The sequence below is a fragment of the Lacerta agilis genome, chromosome Z (genome assembly GCF_009819535.1).
Source record: "Lacerta agilis isolate rLacAgi1 chromosome Z, rLacAgi1.pri, whole genome shotgun sequence".
Classification (NCBI taxonomy): Eukaryota; Metazoa; Chordata; class Lepidosauria; order Squamata; family Lacertidae; genus Lacerta; species Lacerta agilis.
Window position 1 is genome coordinate 104,459 of NC_046331.1, and position 19,429 is coordinate 123,887.

The 19,429-nt window shown below is 46.8% G+C and overlaps 2 protein-coding genes across 2 annotated transcripts; one reads left to right on the forward strand and one right to left on the reverse strand.

Annotated features, from left to right (window-relative positions):
- Positions 1-7,360: 7,360 nt before the first annotated feature.
- Positions 7,361-15,881, reverse strand: ANAPC2 (anaphase promoting complex subunit 2). Its single transcript, XM_033138109.1, has 13 exons — positions 15,764-15,881; positions 15,016-15,542; positions 14,025-14,157; positions 13,780-13,933; positions 13,573-13,692; positions 12,149-12,266; positions 11,801-11,979; positions 11,358-11,502; positions 11,203-11,278; positions 10,542-10,745; positions 10,332-10,461; positions 9,383-9,618; positions 7,361-7,842 (listed from the first exon to the last, which is right to left on the reverse strand). The coding sequence occupies exons 1-13, from the start codon at positions 15,830-15,832 to the stop codon at positions 7,630-7,632; spliced, it is 2,304 nt and encodes a 767-aa protein (XP_032994000.1). The 5' UTR covers positions 15,833-15,881; the 3' UTR covers positions 7,361-7,629.
- A 47-nt stretch (positions 15,882-15,928) lies between these two features.
- SSNA1 (SS nuclear autoantigen 1) lies at positions 15,929-18,347 on the forward strand. The gene is made up of 3 exons (XM_033137728.1): positions 15,929-16,018; positions 17,243-17,442; positions 18,180-18,347. The coding sequence occupies exons 1-3, from the start codon at positions 15,967-15,969 to the stop codon at positions 18,273-18,275; spliced, it is 348 nt and encodes a 115-aa protein (XP_032993619.1). The 5' UTR covers positions 15,929-15,966; the 3' UTR covers positions 18,276-18,347.
- The last annotated feature ends 1,082 nt before the right edge of the window (positions 18,348-19,429 follow it).

Sequence of the window (19,429 nt, forward strand, 5' to 3'; positions counted from 1 at the left end):
CCAATTTGTGGGCCATGGAAAGCATAAATTAATTAATGAAATAAACCATTAAATAAATAGGACTTCCTGAATTATATTAGTGGCCCGTTTAAAGCACAAATAAATAAATCAAATACAGTAAAAAAATAAACAAATAACATAGGCCTGCCCTTGGCAACGCCTCAGCCTCCCTAGCAACCCGGTGTGGCCTACACTTTTCCTCCTCACAAAACAAAGCCTGAGATAAAGTAACGGTCCATTTAAAAACAGAAAGAAATGAAAAAAACAATTAAATAAAATAAGCATGCTTGAGATAAATTAGTGGCCCATTTAAAGCATAAATAAAATAAACTATTAAATAAATAGTTACAGGTTGGAAGCCAGGTTGGTCTGCCATAGTCAAAACAATAAATAAATAAAAATTCTTCCAGTAGCACCTTAGAGACCAACTAAGTTTGGTCTCTAAGGTGCTACTGGAAGGAATTTGTTTTTTATTAAATAAATAGTTGGCAACGCCTCGGCCTCCCTAGCAACCAGGTGCAGCCTACACATTTTCCCTCACCAAGCAAAGCCTGAGATGAATTAGTGGTCCATTTTAAAACAGAAATAAATGAAACACACTTATTAATAAATCAAACATGCCTGCTTGAGATAAATTAGTGGCCCATTTAAAGCATAAATAAATAAAATAAACTATTAAATAAATAAAATAGTCTTGCCCTTGGCAACGCCTCGGCCTCCCCATCAACCAGGTGCATCCTACACTTTTTCCCTCACCGAGCGAAGCCTGAGCTAAATGCTCCATTTTAAAACAGAAATAAATGAAACCAACCATTAAATAAATAAATAAATAAATAAGGCCTGCTTGAGATAAATTAGTGGCCCGTTTAAAGCATAAATAAATAAAATAAACTATTAAATAAATAGGTGGCAATGCATTGGCATCCCTAGCAACCAGGTGCGGCCTACACATTTTTCCCCTCACAGAATGAAGCCTGAGATAAAGTAATGGTCCATTTTAAAACAGAAAATGAAGGAATCTATTAAATAAATAAAATAGGCCTGCTTGAGATAAATTAGTGGCCCGTTTAAAGCATAAATAAATAAATCAAATAAACCAATAACTAAATAATATAGGCCTGCTCTTGGCAACGCCTCAACCTCCCTAGTAACTCGGTGCGGCCTACACCTTTTCCCTCACTGAGCGAAGCCTGAGATGAATTAGTGGTCCATTTTAAAACAGAAATAAATGAAACAAACCATTAAATAAATAAAATAGACCTGCTTGGGATAAATTAGTGGCCCATTTAAAGCATAAATAAATATAATAGGAATAAATGGATAAGGCCGTTAAGTAAACACACCTTTAAATCTTAAATTAGGGATGTATTTCGATTATATTCATGATTGCATGTATGTATGCATGTATGTATGTAACTATTTTTAATACATATATTAAAAGGGATGAATGGGGAACAAGAATTAAATTGCTGCTGCTGTTGTGATTATTTGTTGAATTTATATACTACTGTATATCAATTCATATACTATTTGAATTTATATATTATTATTATTATTATTGCTATTGTTATTTATTGAATTTACATTCTATTTAAATTTATATACTATTTGAATTTATACATCATCATCATCATCATTATTATTATGGTTCGCAGAAGAAAAATCAAAATATAAAACCACCAAATATACCATCGGAATTAACAAACCAATAACCCACCCCCCCCGGCATCATCATCATCATCAAGTCACAGGACAAACATAAGTGACAAAAGTGGAGCTTTATTTGGAGTATCAGGCCATTCCCCAAGCGGTGCCCTCCAGGTCGCGTCGAAAAATACATCCGTCTCCATGTTCGCCCTCTCATTCCACTTCCTCGTAAATGTGATTTTCCCGCCTGTAAAATGGTTGCAAGCGGAATGATAGCTGGGATTCAGATGACCCTGGGTTCCCTTCCCTGTCAATCATTCCAGGATTTAGCGGGGTTGGGCTATAAAATTAATTTCAAATTTGATTTCAAACTCGAAACCATTTTTTCACGAACCCGCAAATTCGACGAGGGCGACCGACTCACCCAGAAACTGGTGTCTCCGCAATCGGGGAAGCTTCGCCTCTGGGAATGAAAGAAAGGAAGGAAGGAAAGAAGGAAGGAGGGAGGGAGGGAGGGAGGGAGGGAGGGAGGGAGGAAGGAAGGAAGGAAGGAAGGAGGGAGGGGGGGAGAAAGAAGCGGGAAGGAAGGAAGGAAGGAAGGAAGGAAGGAAGGAAGGAAGGAAGGAAGGAAGGAAGGGGTGAGAAGGGAGGGAGGGAGGGAATAGGAAGGAAAGGAGGAAGGAGAGAAAGAGGGAAGGAAGTAGGTAGAGGGAGGGAGGGAGGGAGGGAGGGAGGGAGGGAGGGAGGGGAGGTTAAGAAGGTAGGGAGGGATGGATGGAAGGAGGGGGAAGGAAGGAAGGATGGAGAAGGTAAGAAAGGAGGGAGGGATAAGGAAGGAAGGAAGGAAGGAAGGAAGGAAGGAAGGAAGGAAGGAAGGAAGGAGAAAGTAAAAAAGAAGGGGAAGGGAGGAGGGAGTGTTGCATTGGAGGAAAGAATAAAGGAAAGAGAGGGTAAGAAAGGAAGGAGGGAGGGAAGGGGGGAAGGAAGCAAAGGAGGGAGGGAGGGGGGAGAAAGGGGGAGGGAAGGAAGGAAGAAAAGAAGGAAGAAAAGAAGGAAGGACAAAACAGCACCAGAACATCAGATGGGATTCACAGGACAGCCGAGCCACAGCGTTGGAAAGGGATCCCAGGATCATCTAGCCAACCCCGAGCTGGGCCCAAAACCCACACCGCCCAATCCCCTTCTCATCCACCTTTTGGGGGCGATACCGCACCATCTCGTGGGCGAGTCTTCCAGGGAAGGGGACCCTGACACCGGAAAAGTTTCCCTTTCAACCCACCCGCCCACGTTTTTTCCTGCGCCGTACGGTCGCTCTGGCTTTGTGCCTTCCGGGGTGCCGTAGATTTCGTCCTCGGTGCCGGGGCGGTTCTTTCCCGCCGGGATCTGGCCGGCCCCGGAATACGTCTTCTCTGGAGCGGGGCTGGAAGGAGAAAGTGTGAAGTCATATCTATCTCTCTATCTATCTGTCTCATTAATCTACAGATATTGATAACAGATGCACAGAGATACATAATAATATATAATATTATAAGATATAATAGTAGATACACAGAGAAAGACAGGTCTGTCTCTATATCTATAATTCAGATAACACACACACACACACACACATATATGATTGTACATAGGTTGTTCATTGGCAATAAAGCTATTATTATTATTATTATTATTAATATTATTATTATTATTATTATTATTATCATTATCGTGGTACAGTATTAATATTATTAATAAAGGTATTTGTTGTTATAATTATTATTATTATTCCCTGTTTAGGGAAGCTTTTAATGTTTAATATTCTGTTGGAAGCCGCCCAGAGTTGCTGGGGAAATAATAAATTAATAATAATTATTATTATTGTACTATCCGTTTATCTATATTTGAATCTGAATCTGTGTATCTAGGTATTATGTTTCTCAGTGATTCATATATCTGTGTGTTTATATACAGTATCTACATATAGATCTATAATATAGGAATGAAAGAGATACCTAGGTACAGATACGCAGATATACAGGAATGATAGATAATCTATATATATATCTGCATATCAGTATCTAGCTATCTCTATCATTCCTATATCTATATTATATATCTATATGTGTAGATCCGATCATATGTATATGTGTATGTGTGTGTGTATCTATATATTTCATGTATTTCTGTGTAGTATCTATCTCTATGCAAATAATAATACCTTTATTGTCAATGTACAACCTATATACAATGAAATATATTTTTATATATTTGTATATGTACCTCTATGAAAATATTTATATATATATCTATGTATGTCAAAGGATATATATTACTATATCTATTTATCTGGTTCTATATCTATCTATCTATCTATCTATGGATATATTTATATATATCTGTGTATCTCTATATCTCTATTTATTATCTATTTATTATTATCGATTATCATTTTGAACACACAAAAACAGACATATATAACTGAAAATAGACAATCGCACAGGCATGTTGAAAACGGGAAAATACATTGATACGATCAATCATTCCCCTTTTGAATACACCCCAAAACACACCTATATAAATGAATATACAGTGGTACCTCGGGTTACGTACGCTTCAGGTTAAGAATTCTGCTTAAGAACAGAAATCGTGCTCTGGCAGCGCAGCCGCAGCAGGAGGTCCCATTAGCTAAAGTGGCGTTTCAGGTTAAGTACGCTTCTGGTTAAGAACAGACCTCCGAAACGAATTAAGTACTTAACCCGAGGTACATAAATTAATATAGAGAATTATTTAAATTAATTATATAAATGAATATATATACAATTGTTTAAATCAATTAAACTAATTAAAAATTCAGAATTGCCCTCGCATATGTTATTTTGCATATATGGTTTTATGAAAGGGAACAGGGGAAAACTGCACCTGGAAAAACCTGCGGCCGGGTTGACAGTAATATATTCGCTCTCCGGAACAGCCCTGCAAACAGGGAAGGGATCCCGGGGTCATCTAGGCTGACCCGCCAAATCCAGCGTGATTGACAGGGAAGGGGGTTCCCCCATCCCCCCCCCCCCGCTACTGACTTGTTTCTCGGCGCCTGGTAGTGCGGCTGGGACACGGCAGCTTGGTAGGTGCCCATTTTCTGGTAAGTCGGCGTCTGGAGGACTCTGGAAAATGGACGAGGAGCCCGGTGAGGGTGGCGTCCAGAGGGAACCCCGGGCAATGGGGAACGGGGGGGGGGGGCGGACACCAACTTACCTGGGACCTGGGTGCAACTCGCTGGCGCTCAGATAGGCCCCGTCCGGGGTGCGCCTGGAAGGAGGGGGGAAAGGGTGCTGCGGTGCCCTTTGGGTGCTACGTTTCCCGGGACGGGGCAACCATGGTTCTTGAGTTGAATCCCAGAATGATTGACAGGGATGAAGCTACCATGGTCATCGAGTTGAGTCCCAGAATGATTGACAGGTACGGGACAACCATGCTCATCCTCTCCCACCCCCTGAATCCCAGAAAGATTGACAGGGATGGGGCAGCCATGGTCACCTAGTCCCACCCCCTGAATCCCAGAATGAATGACAGAGACGGGACAACCATGGTTATCGAGTGGACCCCCGGAACCCTTCCCCGTCCATCATTCCAGGCACGATCAGCTGGGATTCAGGGTCAGATTGGATGACCCCCACATTTCGGGGGGGGGGGGAGCTACTCACGGGGAGGTCGCCACCAGCCGCTCGTACCCCGGCGCAGCCTTCGACGCCAGGTAGACGCGCTCCGGGCGGGGCGGGCTGTAATCACACCGGGAGAGAGGCTCAGTTCGGCGCCTCCCCAACCCTCCAACCCCCACCCACCAAAACCCCAGACCGCCGGACTCACGGCAACGGAGGGAGCGGTCTTTTGGCCAGGCTGGCAGCATTGGCGTCCTTCCCCGATTTCCTGGAAGGCAGATGGAGGGTTAAAATCAAAGGGCTGACATCCTAAACGTCGCCAGGCAGGCAGTGGGCTCTCCACTTCCTGTTTCTCTCTCTCTCATTAGTCTTAGTGTTATTACTTGCAATCTTCCTATCATGGTATTTTTTCTTTTAATAACAACTGGATAACTTTATTATTATTAGTAGTAGTAGTAGTAGTAGTAGTAGTAATCTATCTATCTGGGTATGTAATTTTTATATATATAGTAGCTTGTACTCTACCTATCTGGATATTAGTATTATTATTATTATTGTTATTATTATTATGAGAACTTGTAATCTTACTCTCTGGATATTATTATTATTATTATTATTATTATTATTATTATTATTTAGTTCACTAGCTGTTTGAATATCTATATTGTTGTTGCATGTAATCTGCATATCTATATTATTATTATTATTATTATTATTATTATTATTATTACAACAACTTGTAATCTACCTATCTGCATATTTTATTTCACGCCGCTCTGTGGAACTCACCGCTGGCGGTCCACCAGGCGCAGCAGGCAGATGGCCACCACTAGCAGGACGGAGGTCGAGAAGAAGCCCAGGAAGGCCAGGACGGCCACGATGGCCACCATCGTCCCCTTTGCCAGCGTTTCAGGGCAGTCGCACTCCTCTGGCTCCGCCACTGCAGGGAGAAGCGGGCGCCGCGCTAAGGTTCCCGCACGCTTTCCCCTCCCCTCCCCGCCGACCTTCCCCTGGGCCAAGCAGACCCCAAATCCGAATCCAAAAAGGCCCAGATGCAATTCAAACGAGACCCTCGAACCCGCGGCCTTCCCAACCGCATATTGCACCTGGTCCCTGGCACCTTACTTGCGAGGGAGACCCGGCGGTGCTGGATGGGGTGTGCAGGTTCGAGGTACGCAGCCTCCCGCTTCCTCCTCCGTCCTCTCGGCGGGAAGTCAACCAGCGCCTTGGGGGGAAAGAGAGAGAGCTGAGTTTGAGGGTCGTCCCCGCAAACAGAAAGCCAGAGGCTGAGGTAAAGCTTTTTGAACGCACCTCGTCCCCGTGCCAGTATGTTCCGGGGGCTTCTCCCTCCGGGTCCATCTCGTCCGATTCCTCCGAGGCCGAGAAGGGGTCCAGGTCGGGTAGCGGGGGCCGGGCTGCAGGGAGGGGGAGAAGCGAGAAGGTGAACGGCGGTCCCGAGTTCGAGTCCCCACCAAAAAAAATTTGGAGCCTTACCCGGCGCGCCCAGTAGGAAGAGAAGAGGCAACAGCAGCATGGCTGGACGTCCCTCTCCTGCGGGGTCTGGAACCCCGTGATGTCATAAGGTCCGGGCGTGATGTCACAAGGCCCCAGAAGCAGGGTGGGGTGTGTGGTCCAGTCCCAGTCCGGTGCACGCCAAGTCCCCTCTCCGGGAGGGGTGTCTGGTTGGATGCCACCCCCGGTATTTTGAGGGTGGGGTCGCCTGATTGAACGGGGTCAGACTAGATGACCCTTGGGATCCTCGAGGAAAAGACCAGGTTCCAATGTGAAAAAAATTAGCTATCTATATATGAAGATGAAAAGAATACGGAAAGGCAGATCAAATGGGAAATGGGAAATGAAGTGTTGTGAGAGTGATGGAAGTCTATTATTATTATTAGGTAAAATATTTTATTGTATTGAAATATTATACCTTTGTTCATTCTTTTACTGTCTACCTTTCTTTCTTCTTTTTCTCTCTACTTTCTTCATTCTTTTACTGTCTACCTTTCTTCCTTTTTTTACTATCTACCTTTCTTTCTTCTTTCACTCTCCCCCTTCCTTCGCATTTCCCCCCTTTTTCTTCTTTCCTTTTCCTTTCTTTCCATTCTTATTCCCACATGCTTTTATACTGATGCATTGACTTTGCAGTAAACAAATTCCGAAGGGGGAGAAAAAACCAGGCGCTTGACTGTGAACAAATGGCTTTATTGTCTGGGAACTGTAGCGCACCCTTCAGCCCCCACCGGCAGGGATCCGGGCCACAGACGCCAGGGTCTCCAAACGGACAGCACCAGGTGGGTCTTTCGCACCCGTGTCTCTCGCACTCGTGTTTCTCGCACCCGGTGCTTCAGTTCCCAGCCTTGGGGAGGCGGTAGACACCGCCACAATAGACAAGCTGCTCGTCCTGGACCTTCTTCTGGAGGAAGATCTGGAGCTCGCGAAGGTCAATCTCGCTGACCATGGGTCCAGTCATGACAAAGATCTTGAGCATGCTGTGGATCCGCTCGAGGGGCAGGCTCTCTAGGTTGGTCAGCATGGCCTGGATGTAGGTCCAGAAGACCTGGGGAGGGATCGATTGATCGGTCAGTCCATCTGATCGAATCTGCCCTTGGTCAAAAGGTCAGCCGGGGTCCGTTCCAGCTTTGAAAGAGCTGGGGAACCGGTTGAGGGACGGCTTGGGGGGGGGGGATCCAAAGATACCATCATGGAGGGAGGTCGCAAGGACCTGGGGAGGGATCAATCGATCAACCAATCAGGAAAATCTGAGAAAATCCATCCTTCGATCAAAAGGTCCATTCTAGCTCCAAAAGAGCTGGGGAGCCGATCGAGGGATGGATCGAAAAATTAAAGATTCCACCTTGGAGGTCAGCATGGGCCAGAAGACCTGGGGATCAATCAATCAAATAATCGATCCATTGATTAGTCAATAAAAAAATCAAAGACTCTGTCCTGGATGATATCTAAGACCTCGAGGTCACCAGAGATGGATCAATCCAATGATGGATAAATAAACTGATTGATCAATAAAAAAAATCAAAGACTCCATCATGGATCGATCAAAAGTCAAAGATTCCACCAGGGATGGAGGTGCCAAAGACCGGGGTATCAATCAATTAAATGATGGGGGACTGATCAATGAAATGAGTGTGGAATAAATTGGTCAATAAAGATATCCAAGACTCCTTTATTGAGCAAGGGATCGATCGGGGAATCAAAGATTCCATCATGGTTACTCTCTAGGCGACCATGGGCTGGAGGTAGCTCCAAAAGACCTGGGGATCAATCCATCAAAGGATTGATCAATTGGTTGGTCAATAAAAAAAATCAAAGGTCAGCATCCAGGATGGAGTCTTTCATTTTTTGATGGATTGATTGATTGACTCCCGGGTCTTTTGGACGTATTCCTAGGTGCTTGCTGAAAGGAAAGGCCATTAAATCAAACTATGAATCAATCAATCAATCAATCAATCACTCCTATACCAAATCCATAAATCCATCCATCCATCAGCATGACCGGGATGTCAGTTCAAGAGACTTGGCAAACAATCAGTCCATCGAATCTATCTGGGGCAGTGAAAGAGGGAATCAATCAATCCCTCAATCAATCGATTATTGATTGATTCCCTCTTTCCCCTCCCTGTCACAGAGAGACGGATGGATTGACTGATCGATTGATTGACAAATCCATCCAAGCACAGAGAAAGGGAAAAAAGGCTGCTCATCAAACGACCAATTAACAAATTCAATCAATCAATAATCAAACCATGATTGTTTAGTCCATCCAAGCACAGAATAAAGGTTGCTCATCAAACAATCAATTAACAAATTAAATCCATCCGTTTAATAATTTGGCATTGTTATAATGAGGCTATTATTAATTTAAAATATTATAAAAAACCATACTAATGATCAACGATCAAGTATCAATCAGTAATAAATTGACTAATTGATAAATCAATTCAAGCACAGAGGAAGTAAAGGCCCCTGCTCGATTTGAGATTTCCATAGGAAGGAGACCAGAAGGACCGCCCCTCGGACAACCAATCCAATCAATCAATAAATCAATCAATCGTACATAATCAATAATCAGTAATCAATACCTGCAGCTCTCCCTCTTTCTGGTCGGCCTGGGAGGCCATGGCGGAGTCGCCCTCGTCATCACTCTCGACCAGCACCACCTTGTCGGGGGGGTCCTTGGGCGCCTCCTCCACCACCGAGAAGGTCCCCGGCGGGTGTTCACGCAGCACCCCCTGCTGGAGCCAGAGGGCAAGCTTGCGGCGCAGGGAGGCGGGCGGCGCCTTGAGGGCGGAGCTCAGCTCCTCCAGGGTCCAGGTGCCTGGGGAAGGGGCGGGGCAGGAAGGGGTGGGGAAAAGGATGGGTCAATCGGGGGGGGGGGAGAGCAGGAAGGGGTGGGGAAAAGGATGGGTCAATGGGGGGGGAGAGCAGGAAGGGGTGGGGAAATGGATGGGTCAATCGGGGTGGGGAGAGCAGGAAGAGGCGGGGGCGCAGGATGTGGCAATCAAGCAGGGCAGGAAGAGGCGGGGCACAGGATTTGGCAATCAAGGAGGGCAGGAAGAGGCGGGGAAAATGATGTGGCAATCGGGGTGGGAAGGGCAGGAAGAGGCGGGGGCGCAGGATGTGGCAATCAAGGAGGGCAGGAAGAGGCGGGGTGCAGGGTGTGTCAATCAAGGACAGCAGGAAGAGGTGGAGTACAGGATGTGGCAATTGAGGAGGGCAGGAAGAGGCAAGGAAAAGGATGTGTCAATGAAACAGGCAAAGAAGAGGTGGGGCACAGGATATGTCAATCAAGCAGGGAAGGGCGTCCATCGAGGGATAGGAAAAGGCAGGGAACAGGAAATGTCAATGAAGCCCACAATCAACCCGCCAAGAAGGAAGACGCGAGGCACAGGACATGTCAGTCAAAGTGGCGAAATATCAACTTGGGAGAACGGGGCCCACCTGCCAAGGAGCAGGCAGGGGCAGGGCACAGGAAATGTCAATCAAGCCAGGACAGGAAGAGGCAGCCTGGCGGTGGCCCCGCCCACTCACCCTTGCTCTGGAAGTGCAGGATGATGGCTGCCTGGGCTGGCGTGACGGACAGCGAGAGCGTCCTATCGGCAAGCTCCACTTCCAAGCACACCGCCCCCAAGTGGTGCTTCCAGCTCAGTGTCCGCATGGCCTAGGGACAATCGGGAATCCCCGTCAATGCCCACCAAGATGGCCGCCCGCCTCGAAACTCAAACCCAGGACCCACCTGACCTTGAGCTTCTCGTACTTCCGGGCGTACTCGTCCATGGTGGCGCAGATCTCTGCGGGCAGCTCCAGCTTCTCCTCCTTGAGCGGCGGCCAGAACTCGCTGGAGATTATGGCGGCCGCCAGCCGGAAGGCGGGCCTCTGCTGTTCCGGAAGCTTCTGTTCCTCGTCGCGGATGTGGGCGTTGATCCGGCGAGAGTCCGCCATGTCCTCACGCCACGGAAAGAAAGATTTGAGTGGGGGGGGGGGAATCAGCAGAACTCCCTGCTGTGTGAAAGCTGGCAGCGAGGTGAAATTCAGAGGTGGAAAGGGGGGCGCGGGACCAAGAATGCAGTGGTTTGGGGCTTAATTGCTGTGTGAATAGTAGGGGGTTTTGGGGGACAAATGATGGGTGGTTTGGGGGTTGGTTGGCGGAACTCCCTGCTGCAGGAAAGGTAGCAATGACGGGAAATTCATAGCAGGGAAAGGCTTGGGGCTTGATCTGTGGAACTCCTGGCTGCGTGAAAGGTAGCCAACACAGGAAATTTAGAGCGGGCAAAGGAAAAATAATGCATCAGTTGGGGTTTCATCCCTGAAACTCCCCACTGCGTGAAATGTAGCCACAACGGGAAATTCAGAGCGGTTGGCGACTTAACTCTGTGGAACTCCCCGCCACGTGAAAGCTCACCTTCAGCATGACCTCGCAGTAAAGCATCTGGGTCTCGCCAAAGCGCAGTTTCAGCAGCTCGACATTCCGGATTTCCCTGTGGGGAAGAGAGGCAAGCTTGCTGGGTCAAGCGGATTTTGGGGGGTCAGACCAGATGACCTCAAAGGACCCCTCACCTCTCAGCACTGTAGTTCAACTGGTGCAGCAGCCGGTCAGCCAGCAAGGTCCGGTATTCGTTGATGAAGAGGTCTTTGCTTCCGTAGATGCTGACCAGGAGGGTGATTATGTCGGCCGAGCGGCGCTTGGCGTGGGGCTTTCCCGCTGCGGGGAGGCCGGCCCAAGAGAGGAGAGCATGAGTGATGGGTGCCCCCCCACCAATGAGATAGGGGCCTGCCTGTGGGAGACTGGTGCCCCCATCTGTGAGAAATGGGTGCCCACCTGTGGGAGACGGATGCCCCCACCCGTGAGGTGCCCCCCACCTGGGAGAAACAGGGGCCCGCCTGTGGTAGAGGAGTCCTCATCCGTGAGACGGGGCCTACTGGTGGGAAGGCCATGGGTTCAAGACCTCCATTCTTGGGCGGAGTGGGCCCAATGGGTGCCCACCCTGCTGGAAACTGACCTGGGTGGGCATCGACTGGGTCGGGCACCCAATCCTCGGGACGGGTGCCGGCGTCCTCGTCACTCTCCTGCCCGTTGTCCAGGGTGACGGGGTCAGCCCTCGAGAGTTCGTGGGCCAGGTCGCCTGAGCCCTCACCCGTCAGGCCCGCCACAATCTGCCGCACGGTGTCCTCGCGGGTCCTGTACCGGGGGCACCCACTTTCTCAGTTGGGTGCTGCCGCGCCCAGGGGCTCCCCAACGAAGTGACACATGCCCCCCAGAAGGTGACATGTGCCGCTCCCGCACCCCTGGGAATTCAGCCCCACCCAGCACCCTTGGGTGCCACAGGCAACACCCTTGGTTGCTCCACCTCAAGTACTTCCGGATCGGCTCCCCGGCAACCTGAAGGATGACCATCGATGGGTCCAGCTGCCGCAGGGCCTTGATGGCGCAGATGTAGAGGGTTATGATGTCAGAGGTGTTGACCCCTAGCAGGGAAATCAATGAAATAATATCTAATAATCAGCCTAATAATCTGTCGTGTCTATTCCACCCGTAAGAAAGGATCGTCTTGAAGAAATGCAACTCAACATCGTCCCTGATTCCAACGTTCGGGAATTAATAAGCATTAATACCTAATGAACGTATCCCATGTAATTAATATTAGAATGGAATAATTAAGCAATAAGGTAGATCGGGAATCGTATCAAATGAATCTGAAGGATGGATGATTTGAAAATTGGAGATAATTGATATTGAGTAAATATATATCCCCAGGAGGACGGATAACTATTATTCTATTATAATGTAATAAATAATATGTAACAAAGAAATTTCATCTGACAGCCCAAAATAAGGTATCAATATAATAGATAATAGCTAATAAATATATTCCCTCCAACAACCTGGAAAGAGGGATTAACTTTGAATAAGTTGAATAAATAATAAATATAATTCTTAATAAATATCTAAACACCTAATAAGTATCTAATACCGAAGAAATGTGAGAAGTAATGGCTAATAAATATATCCTCTCCAACCCGAGGGGGGGGGGAATGAACTTGGAAGAAACTGAAGAAACTGAAGCAATAATATCCAATACCTAATAAATATCTGGTTCTCTAATATATATCTAAATACCTAATAAATACCCGATAATAGCTAATAGGAATAGTCCCCCAATTTAGATAGACCGTGAAGGGGTTTGGGGGCTCAGAGGCAAAGGGGTTAGGGGGCTGAAAGGGAAAGGAGGAGAACCATCTGAAATTTAATAATTAGTAATTCGGATTGGTTTTTTGTTTTGTTTTTGGATTATGATTGGATCTGATTTGTTATTAATTAATGTTTTGTTAATTACTATTTTGTTGATTAATATTTTATTGAGTAATTTATTTAACAAAATATTAAACAATAAATTACTCAACAAAATATTAATACATTACTCAAAATATTAATCAATTAATCAACAAAATAGTAATTAATTAATCAATCAATCAATTAATCAGCAAAATATTAAACACAAAAATTAATTTAATTTGTTAATTAATAGTTTGATGATTAATTATTAATTAATTATTAATTATTATTTCATTTATTTAATTGATATTGTTAATTTGTTAATTGGAATTTTATTAATTCATTAACATTTTATAAATTAATTTTTATCAAATTAATTTATAAAATATTAAAAACAACAACCAGAATCTTTACTACGGCCCAGAGACCCATAATATTAACAAAATATTAATTTAAAAATTAATAAAAATATTTATATATATACAAAAAAAGACAGACCGGGATGGAGAAGGCGCATCTCTAGGGCGTTTTTCAAGGAGGTCAGGAGGTGCTGGCGCTGGTTGGTCCTCTCTAGGCAGAACTTGAGGTCCTCTATGGCCGGTTTTGATTCGGGGAAATCTGAACGAAAAGAAGCCCCGATGAACGAACCGATCTCGGCAGTTCCCCACCCACTAGAGAAGAACTCGAACCCGAGCCCGGGCCCACCTCGGATGATGCTAAAGAGCTCCTCGATGCGCATGGCGGTGTAGAGGCGGTAGAAGAACCTCTGGACGTGGCAGCGCCAGCGGCGCAGGGCGGCCTCAGCCCCACCCTCCTGCAGGAACACCCAGCCGACCCAGCCAATCACGCGCTCGATCCACTGGAGGGAGGGAGGGAGGGACGCGAAGAGGCGTGAGAGGAGGCAGGGCGCCCCAGGAGCCACCCACCCTTGAACCTGTGCCCCACCTCACCTCCTGGAAGTCACCCAGGAAGGAGCGCTCGAACTCGCCCCGACAGGTGCCCTCCAGGCGCTCAGTGATCATGCGGTGGAGGAGGTCAGTGACGGCGGGCGTGCTGATGCGCTCCAGGAGGTGGAGGCGGTGCCTGCGGGAGGAGGGAGGGAGCAAGGGAGGAAGGGGTGGGAATGTTCAGGGAAGCAGGAGAGGATATATTGTTCATTATATCCTATTCCAACATGTGTTAACAAGTTCAATAACAGCAGAGTTTACATTCCCCTTTTAAATACACACAGCGGATGCTTGCTCAGGTTTGCTAAAACCTCTATAATAATACTGTCCTGGTATTTTCCCCTTTATCCCTCCTAAAAGATAAGACACAACACAGTGTTCTTATAAAAGTATAAAAAGAGTTTACTTACAGACATCTGTTCACAAAAGGATCCCAGAAGGCAGACTTTAGCTTAGAAAAAGTAACTTACTTGTTGGAGACTACTCCATAGGTCAAAGTCAAAAGAAGGAGATGGCATCCAGCCCCTGTGCTTTTGTTTTACCTGCACACAGGTGAGGCCACACCCACCTCCAGTCACATGCAGAGGAAGTCTGCCCCAGCCCAGGAGAAACAGGAAGTTCTGACTGGCTGGACTAGACATCCCTATGTCCACTTGACTGCTCCCCTGTTTCACATCCCACAGGAGGAAGGAAGGAGAGGGTAAGAAAGAACTGGAGGGAGGGAAGGGAGGGGAAGGGAAGGGAGGGGAGGGGAGGAAGGGGAGGATAACACAGAAGAGGAGGGAGGGAGAAATGGAGGAAGGAAGAAGGGGAGGAACAAAGGGCCAGATCACAAAGGTGGGATTCCCAGAGAGGTGGGATTCCTTTCCTTTCCCTCTCCTTTGCTCTTGATTATTCCATCTTTCTTTCTTGTTGCTTATTAAATATTACTCCTCAAACACCATTGAAATATCATTTTCCTCATCGCTATAAGAACGACAGCAAAGCAACTCACAGGATGGCGTTCAGCTCCTCAAAGCGCGCTATGGTTCCCACGCACCAGCACCCCTCCTCGCCTCGGCCGCACCCAGCACACATCGAATCTGCCTCTTCCCGTGCTACGTTTGCCGCCTCGGGGCGCTGCCCCATGTAGATCCGGAAGCTGCGCCCGTAGAGCTCACCCAGCGCCTCCCGGAACTCCCCGGGGGGCGCCAGGAAAACCACAGCGCGCAGCAGGGCATCGAGGTTCCCGCGCAGGTGCCCGGCGCTGCCTTCGGGCGCCCACTCCTTCAGCAGGGCAGCGCCGCGGACGTACGGCGCCAGGCACTTCTCCAGCATCCGGAAGGCATCCAGGAGGGGAGGGCAGCCCTGGGGGTCACCGGGCGACGCCGCACACCGCCAGAACTCGGGACCCACTCGGGACTGGAGGTCCGTCTGCAGGACCTCGAGGAACCACTCTTCCAGAGCGCCCTGCAAGCCATGGCGGCGGAGGGCTTCTAGGGCCGGGTGCAGGTCAGACGGAGAGTCGTAGTGCGGCGGCGCCTGGAAAGGAAGGGGAGAATTCTAGTTTCCGGAAGGATTGTCCCCTCTGCACCCCATAGCTCGTTGACCCCTTGGCCTCTGAGCGCCCACCTCCTTTCCGTCTCAGCCGCCTCCCTTCTCTCCCTCCTCCTTTCCGTCTCAGCCGCCTCCCTTCTCTCTCCCTCCTCCCGCTTTCAGCCCCCGAACTCCTTTGCCCCTGAGCCCCCGAACCTGTTTATCACCTCCATCCCCAAGGCTTCGGGCGGCACCAGGCCGGTGCTAAGCGCGCTCCACGCCGCCGACAGCTCCATGACTCGTCCGAACGCGGGACCGGCAGCGACGACCCAGAGGAGGACTAGGCCCCGCCTCCGCGCATGCGCCGACAGGCGGCGGCGGCGGCGGCAACGGCGGGCGGCGGGTGACGCGCGACGCGGCGGCGGCGGCGATGACACAGCAAGGGGCGGCCCTACAGAGCTACAACAACGAGCTGGTCAAATGTGAGGCGGCGCTCCGGAGAACGGGGCCTTTGCTTCGTTACTCGAGCCAAAGCGCCCGCGGCAGGAGTAGGCCGCGTTGCTAGGGCGATGACGTCGGTGGCGTCGCGCGGCGGCGGGGGCCGCGCGGCGCTGAATGGCTGGAGACGTAGCGACGAATCTAATGGGAATGAGCCAGGCTGCAGGCGGGAAGTCCGCGTGTTGCTATTGGCCGCGCGGCTTTAGGGGCGGAGACGTAGTGACGTTCCGACGGCGGCTGGAACTTTCGCCGCGTTTATTATTGGTCAAGCTGGTTCAGGGGTGGAGTCGCAATGACGTAGAACGTTCGTGGAGTGGAAGCGAGAAGGGGAGAGCGGGGGGTTCGTAGCGATTGGCCGGGCGGATTCAGGGGCGGATACGAAGTGATGCGCTCTAAGGCGTGGGGCGGAGTGTTGCTATGGCTACGGGAGGGACGATAACGTTGCTATTGGCCAGACTGCTTGAGGGCCGTGGCTACGGGGCCTGTCCGAGTAGCTATGGCGAGGAGGCCAAGACTGGAAATGGGAGGCTGAGGACTAGAAACTTGATTTTTTAAAGAATGTGCTATTTTCCTATTACAAGTTACCCTGTGGCGTTTAATAAACGCGATAATGATTACATTTAATAGGAGTAGTAATTAAATCTCTAACGACGGCAACAATACTTTATTATTATTATTATTTAATAATATATAATTTAAAAATATACAATTATTAAATTAATAATGAGCTAAAGTGAATGAGGACGAGAGTAAATAATGTATATGAGATAATAAATAATGTTATAATAAATAATATTAATTGATAATTGATAAGTAATAATAATCAATATTAATTGTTAATAAATAATTAATAATATTAATTAATAATAATAAAAGGATAATAACTAGACTAATTATTAAGAGCTCAGCATTGACGACTAGAATCTTGAATTAAATCCCAACATTGAGGACCAGAATCTTGAATTAAATCCCAACATTGAGGACCAGTATCTTGAATTAAATCCCAACACTGAGGACTAGAATCTTGAATTAAATTTCAGCATTGAGGACTAGAATCTTGAATTGAATCCCAACATTGAGGACCAGAATCTTGAATTAAATCCCAACATTGAGCACTAGAAATTGTAATAAAACGGGATCCCAGAGGGCCAGAAACTCAGGGGTTGGACTAAATGATCCGGGCTCCCTTTCTCTCCGCATCCCTCCAGGTATTGAGGACCTCTCCCTCAAGCGGGACGAGCTGAGCAAGCAGATCCGCCAGGAGGAGGAGGAGAAGGGCAAGCTGCAGAACGACATCCGGATCTTGACGGACAAGCTGTCGCGTGTCAACGAGAGCCTGGCCAGGAAGATGGCGTCGCGCAACGAGTTTGACCGGACCATCGCTGAGACCGAGGCGGCTTATATGAAGGTGCGGAGTGCTGGGGTCATCTAGTCTGACCCCGGAAATCTAGCAAGAAATTAATGTTAAAAGATGATTATTTGACATGGCTCGCCAGGTTCATCTAGTCTGACCCCGGAAATCTAGCAATAAATTAATATTAAAAGATTATTCTTTGACACGGGGATCCAGGGTCATCTAGTCTGACCCCGGAAATCTAACAATAAATGAATCTAAAAAGGTGACAATTGTACCTGGTGCGCTGGGGTCATCTAGTCTGACCCCGGAAATCTAGCAAAAAAATCAATGTAAAAATGTGATGATTGGAAACTGGGATCCAGGGTCATCTGACCCCGGAAATCTAGGGATGAAGCAATATAAAAATGCTATGATTTGAAACTGGGATCCCAGGGTCATCTAGCCTGACCCCGGACATCTAGGGATAAATCAATGTAAAAATGTGATGATTTGACATTTGTTGCCAGGGTCATCTAGTCTGACCCTGGAAATCTAGCGATAAATTAATGTTAAAAGATGATTATTTGACACCAGGCGCCAGGGTCATCTAGTCTGACCCCAGATGTCTAGCAAAATGTGATGATTTGAAACTGGGTACCAGGGTCGTCTAGTCTGACCTCGGAAATCTAACAATAAAGAAATCTAATAATGCGATGGTTTGACACGGGACCCCGGGGTCATCTAGCACACCCCGGGGCGCCCGGCCAGATGGGCAGGGCCTTGACCGAGCTCCTCCCCTCCCCTTCCAGATTCTGGAGAGCTCCCAGACGCTCCTCAACGTCTTGCGCAAGGAAGCCAACAACCTGGCCAAGGCCACCGAGGCCAAAAGCCCCAAGGATACCTGAACTCGCTGGGCACCGCGCTACGACTCCCGACCTTTGGCCAGGCTGGCCCTCGAACCTGGCACCGGGGCAGCTGTATTTTGGGTGTTTTGTTATTTGAATAAAGCATTCTCTCTCAGCCACCTGGGTTTTTCTCCATGGGAAAGGGCCAGGCGCTATGTTTCCCACCGGGCACACATGGTTTCTTATGAGGAAATAAAATTTCCGTGTAGCCCAGAAATAATCCAGGTGGACTCGATTCTCAGGTAAACTTGGGGTTCAGGAACAAATCCAAATCCTTTCTGTATACCATAGTAAAGTAAAAAATATACTATATTTCCCAAATAATTTTGGGATAATGGTGATACACTATTTTAGCATAGTCTAGTATGTATGGTGTGTGTATGTGTGTATATATATACTATATATATACACACACAGACACACAGACACACACAAATATATTTATATACATTTATTTATATATATACATTTAGTTATATAGCGGTATGTACATTTATTTACATATATACATATATTTATACATGAAGCTCAGCCACTGAACAGAATTTGAGAATAATTATGGTATATTATCAAAAGAATTTTAGTATATTATCAAAATAATTTGAGAATAGCTCAAAAATTTGATAGTGCAAAATCATTTGAGAATTATTTTAGTGTAGTATCAAAAGAATCTTAGAATTTTAGTTTTAAAAAAATCTTAATTTAATTTTAGTATAGTCTGTATCAAAATAATTTTAATAGGCATTCACAGTAATTTGAGAATTAGTCACATTAATTTTAGTATAACTTTCAGTACAGCATAGTATCAAAAGAATTTGAGAATCATTTTTGCACAGTGTCAAAAGAATTTGAGAATTTTAGTCGTGTCAAAAAATCTTAGTATAATATTACTACCTATATTATAAAACAATTTGAGAATTTTGGTCCAGTCTCTGAAAAGCTTTAGTATAATGTCAAGATCATTGCAGTACTGTATATAATTTGATTTTAGCAGAGGCTCTGCCCTTGCCAATACACAGTAATATCAACGATAATAATATCAATAATAATAATCTGCTCTTTTGATCGCTGTCCCCTTCCACCCCATCCAAACTCCCATCGAAATTTTTTTGCTTTTTAAAATGAATTTAAAACATGATTCTGGGTGCTACGCC

Coding starts and splice junctions, on each gene's coding strand:
- ANAPC2 (XM_033138109.1), bottom strand. CDS start 15,832: ATGGAGCTGTCGGCGGCGTGGAGCGCGCTTAGCACCGGCCTGGTGCCG. Junction 14,158..15,015: donor GAGGAGCTGAACGCCATCCT/GTGAGTTGCTTT, acceptor CTCCTCCCGCAG/GCACCGCCTCCACCTCCTGG. Junction 12,267..13,572: donor GATGCGCCTTCTCCATCCCG/GTCTGTCTTTTT, acceptor TTTCCCTGCTAG/GGGTCAACACCTCTGACATC.
- SSNA1 (XM_033137728.1), top strand. CDS start 15,967: ATGACACAGCAAGGGGCGGCCCTACAGAGCTACAACAACGAGCTGGTC. Junction 16,019..17,242: donor CAACAACGAGCTGGTCAAAT/GTGAGGCGGCGC, acceptor GCATCCCTCCAG/GTATTGAGGACCTCTCCCTC. Junction 17,443..18,179: donor CCGAGGCGGCTTATATGAAG/GTGCGGAGTGCT, acceptor CTCCCCTTCCAG/ATTCTGGAGAGCTCCCAGAC.